Source organism: Thunnus thynnus, chromosome 12, assembly GCF_963924715.1.
Source record: "Thunnus thynnus chromosome 12, fThuThy2.1, whole genome shotgun sequence".
In the NCBI taxonomy this organism is placed as follows: domain Eukaryota; kingdom Metazoa; phylum Chordata; class Actinopteri; order Scombriformes; family Scombridae; genus Thunnus; species Thunnus thynnus.
This window is the reverse complement of record NC_089528.1, coordinates 31,671,043-31,675,944: the sequence shown is the minus strand read 5'-3', so window position 1 is coordinate 31,675,944 and position 4,902 is coordinate 31,671,043. Positions and strand designations below refer to the sequence as shown.

At 49.8% G+C, this 4,902-nt stretch overlaps 1 protein-coding gene across 1 annotated transcript; it reads right to left on the bottom strand.

Moving 5' to 3' along the window:
* Positions 1-27: 27 nt before the first annotated feature.
* On the bottom strand, positions 28-3,317 carry LOC137194769 (prothymosin alpha-B-like). Its single transcript, XM_067606911.1, has 5 exons — positions 3,155-3,317; positions 718-783; positions 533-617; positions 359-444; positions 28-258 (listed from the first exon to the last, which is right to left on the bottom strand). The coding sequence occupies exons 1-5, from the start codon at positions 3,197-3,199 to the stop codon at positions 214-216; spliced, it is 327 nt and encodes a 108-aa protein (XP_067463012.1). The 5' UTR covers positions 3,200-3,317; the 3' UTR covers positions 28-213.
* Between the last annotated feature and the right edge of the window lie 1,585 nt (positions 3,318-4,902).

Genomic DNA, 4,902 nt, shown 5'->3' with positions numbered 1-4,902 from the left:
AAAATTTGTCGCAGTTTTGAGGGGAGATCGAGTGTGTGTGGACGTGGTGGATGTTGTTGAACTCTACTTGCTAATGACCATGTTGGATTTTTTTTTATTATTATTTTTTTATCTTAAATCAGTCCTCCAGCCCCTCCACCTGTGACTTATAAAAACGGTCAGAGGTGAAGAATCAGGAAGTGGTTCAGCAGGATGGCGCGGGGGGGAAACGCATCAATCATCGTCGTCGGTTTTCTGCTTCTTGGTTTCGACGTCGTCCTGAAAGAAGAAGAAGAAGATGATGGAGGGTTAGTCAGCTGGCGAACTTGTGGCCTGATTGGTCCCTCAGATTCGGTACTTTTAAGAGTCGTCGTCTCACCTCGTCGTCGTCGTCGTCGTCCTCAGCTGCCCGTTTTGTGCCGCCCTCGATATCATCCTCATCGTCCTCCTCGTCTTCCTCGTCGCCTGCGGGATGAAAAGAGCAGAGTGAGACTTTTGTAGGTTTTGGGGGGAAAAAAACATCAAAGTAAAAAAATAAAAATCTCCCAGGCACCTTCTCCGTCATCTTCCTCGTCCTCCTCGTCCACTTCTTCGTCTTCTTCATCGTCTACTTCGGGTTCGCCGTTCTCATCGTTCTCCTGGAAACGACAAAACCAGTTTAAGTGTCTCGCTGAAGCTGTACAGATACAAACTTTAAATGTTTTTTTTTTAAGTGAAGCTGGAACCGGCAGGTGTTACCTTTCCGTTGGTGGCAGCATCTTTGCCGTTCTCCTTCTCCTCCACCAGCTTCTTCTCTTTCAGGTCCTGATGGAGACAAAAAAAAAACATTAGAAACTAAAACTTTGAAAAGTTCAAAAATATTCATAATGTTTCAGCTGATGTATTCAAACTTGTGCTGCTACCTGCCCTTCTACCTAATGGCCTAGTTAGAGGAGCCCCAGTGCTTGCTGGGAGCTGCAGTTTTCAGCCCTCTCTGTCAGAATGAAGCCTTCTTATTTAAACACCATACTGGTCTCTGCAGATCCTCCCCTCGTCCTCCTCCTCCCACTCCATCCCCTCTAATGTGTTGTAATCTGATACTTTGATGTGGCCCCTGGGGCACTCTGGGTATTGTAGTCTTCCGCGGGCTGCCGTCGCCGCCATATGTCACGAGACACGCCCGGGAGAGGCACTGCAATACCCAGGATGCACCGCTCCGTTTAAAATAACACAGGAGGGCGCAGGAGCAGGGGGGGAGGAGGAGGAGGAGGAGGAGGAGAGGGGGGGAGGAGGTGGTGAGGAAAGAGGAGGGGGAGGAGGAGGCGGCGGCGGCGGCGAGCGCGACGCACGCTGCTGCTGGCCGCTTGTTGTAACGGAGGCTGGAAAGGACAATAGAAGACGACACATGGCAGGCGAGAAAAGCGAAAATAAGGCAGCGCTGCGAGGCTGGAGCCGCAAACACAACACCGAAAACACCTTCAGGGGCTTTTTCTCCTCCACTTTGACCGGAAAACCGCCCGCCGAGCCTATTAATAGCGCTCGGTTTCCTCTATTTGTCGACATCGTCCGTTCACAGCCATTTTTTCCGCGCTGCACGCATCCAACACATACACTGTTATTGATTAATTGCTTTACATAATCTTATTGGTTAAAATCCATTAAGCTGTTTAGGAGCATCAGCGGCTCCTTGGCAGGAGACAAATGAGCCTCAGTTCAACTCGGAGCTCCGCTCACTCATCGACAGACCGACTGGCTGTGCGTAAAAAGGCGCTTGTGCGTAAAAATGCTCCAAACTATAAATAGTGTCTGAACAGGCACCCCGGATTATCCGCGTTAATGCCAGGCCCCCCAACTTTTCCCTCTCCACCTTCTCCATATGTTCATTTGTTATAATCACTCATAATTATTCACCTCCGCGGCTCGCTGCTGCCTTTATTATCTACAGGCTGGATCCTATTCTCCCCTGCTGCTGCGGAGACCGACTCCCCCCGCGGGGGCTATTAAAGTTTTACCCGATCTAATCCAAAGTCCAACTGGACGGAAATTAACATTTAAGAAAGCACAAAGATGGTCTGGTTAGAGGAAGAAAGCCCAGCCGGTGACGGATCACAAAGAGGGGAAAACCAGCACCGTCACATCACACCTCCACAGCCCGGCCACACACACACACACACACACACACACACATACACACTAACACACACACACGGAGAGAGAAGTGGGCTGCATTACAAAAAAAAGAGAAAGAAAAACTTTTCCCCTGAGACATAAACGCGCCCTGCAAACATGCTCCAAAAATACTGAAGAAAAAGCGGAAGCCGCGGCGCGCTGTGAGAGAGTCTCTCCGGTAAACGGAGGCTGATTAAGCAGCCGCCGTCGACCTTCCTGTGACGGTAAACAAACCGGGTCGGACGGTGCAGGCCCGCCGGTGCCTTTTAAAAACGGGACCACAAACAAACAAATAATGAGAAGGCTGGAAGTGGCGAGCCCCGAAAGTTGACATCGGTGTGAATTACGCACCGCCTGTCTGTCTGTCTGTGCTCCATTCAAACGGACCAACTTCACACTACAAACCCAGCTGGAGCCTCAGAAATCTCGTTTAACTCCGTTGCTCAGCTCCAGCAGCTCGTTATCGCTCTATTAATAAGACAACCCGGGATATTAGCGTTTCTCTTCCACTGGAAGCGGGATTTACCTTCGAATTAATTCGCGTTAAGCAGCCTGCAGAGATGTGGAATAAATGTGCGAATAGGCGCGTCAATTGTGCGATAAGAGCCGCTGAGAATGAGCCCAAATACCCGTGAAGTGTGAGCTGGAGAGGCTGCTGTGTGTTCGGACTTGATGTGCGTGTTTCGCGGAGGAGAACCGAGCCGCTTGTATAAACAAAGAACCCGCGCAGACTGTTACTCTCCGGACAATGAACGCAGCCTGTTTCCATGATGCGGTGCTGAGACCCCCCGCTTAATTTTAGTGACATTTTCCAGCAGTTTTCAAAAAAAAGAGACGTGAACACTGGTTCTTTCCGCTCTTTATCCGCCTCCGGTTCGTCCAACAGGCTCCCACTTCGCCGGAATGAGCGCGAAGCGACGACGAAAGGTTTTTTAAAAATCTAGGTTACAGGCTGGAAAAGCTTTATTCTGCTGAGGGGCTTAGTGAGAGACAGAGGCGGCTCCGGTGGAGGAGTAAGGCGGCTTACCTTGGCAGAGATATCCGAGCCGGAGTCAACTTGTGTGTCTGCCATTGTTTTAGTTCAATAAAATAAAGGACGGCTGAAATGAAAGGTTGAATAAAGTAAATCCCTCTCCTCGGTTAGCGGATCGATCAGAATGATATTGTGCCAGTGGCCAACGCTGCTTACGGCCGAACCTTTAATATAGGCTTGTGGGCGGGGTTCAGAGAGCTCGGCGGGCGCTCATTGGCCCGCGGCTCCACAGAGGTGTTCTCTTCGCGCGTTGGAGTGGAACAATGGGTCGAATTTCTAAACCCGGAGACCACGCCCCCTCCTGTCCGCCACTGCAACCGTCCTTTCTGCCCACAAAAACAACAATCTACCCCGATTAAACCGAACTAAACGGACCACAGCTCCACCGTTGGCGCCTTGTCGACTCCGTGAAATCGAGAAAAGTCAGTTTGCACCGAATTACGCACAAAATATACCGAACAGATCGAGCTTTCGGTTGACGTAGTGTCACACTTTGATTGATTGATGTTCATCTGGTCGAGTCGAGCGGCGACTCCGGAGCGTTTCTCCCGCCCACCGGCGCGACGAGGGGATAGAGAAAGTCTTTAGGGGACAAAATGTCGACGACACGGACAGTGTAGGTGGATTAAAGATGCTTCTATAGCGTTACTGTCACCTCTCCAGCCGCCATGTGAACACTATCAATCAGATGAAAGGCAGAGAGAATGTAATTGTGGAGCATCGCCGCCATGTCTCATCACAGCCCTTCCCCTCCCCCTTCTTTCCTCCCGACGTCCATGTTTGAAACTCCCTCACTCCTCTCTGTATGTGCGCACTTCACACACTGAGGTATTTTTTTTATTTATTTTTACATAACAACACATAAATTCGTGCGCCAAGGTCGACACACAAACAAACACACGATCTCCGTCGAACAAAGTAAACGTGAAACACCGTGATAGTGTTGTTAATCAGTGTGAACAGGCTGCTTCAGCACAGTGCCGGTGGCCTCGTTTTCTCCGCCTCTCCATTGTTAGAGCCCGGAGAGAAAAAAGCAGTGCGACATAACAGACATGCGATGAGACAAGTGCGAAAATAAGTATAATGTGCTCATGAACTGACGCATTCTTATGAAACACGTATTTTTCCTTACCGAGTTTTGTACACATGGCTTTTACAAGCGGAACATGAGAAGGACAAAGCGGCAAAAAACCAGCCGCCATTGCTCGCTCGGGATGGGGGATGGGAGCACCGCTAACAGCAGCCCACATTCACATTCTGCTCTGGTGACGCACTCGGCCACAACGGACGACTCCGATTGGTCCACTAAGTGGAATAAACACGGCTTTGGCGCACGTCGAGTGCTGATTGGCTACCGCGGACGTCCGTCAATTCAAACTGGGCTCCGTCGGTGCGCCGCAAACTGCGGGTCTGGAGTATGGAGTATGGATCAGGACTGCGGAGTCAGTGTAGAGTTTCACTTCAGTGTTTTATGTGTTTTATTTCTCATTTTGCTGACGAGGAAACGCGCCTGTTACCGCCATGATCTCTGAGACCGTACTCATTGTGTGTAATTGTTTGGAAAAGCAGACCTCTTCATGTTTCATTAAGCTGCGTTATAAAATATTTAACCAGATATCTGAGAGAGCACAGCCTGGATGCTTCATCAGAACCAAACTCGGTGTCCCACCAACCGTGTTTTGAGTATGTGGTTCATTCACACTTCAAAAATTCACAAAATCAAGTAGAAATGCTGCACACAC

Coding starts and splice junctions, on each gene's coding strand:
- LOC137194769 (XM_067606911.1), bottom strand. CDS start 3,199: ATGGCAGACACACAAGTTGACTCCGGCTCGGATATCTCTGCCAAG. Junction 784..3,154: donor GCTCGGATATCTCTGCCAAG/GTAAGCCGCCTT, acceptor TGTCTCCATCAG/GACCTGAAAGAGAAGAAGCT. Junction 445..532: donor CGAGGAAGATGACGGAGAAG/GTGCCTGGGAGA, acceptor TTCATCCCGCAG/GCGACGAGGAAGACGAGGAG.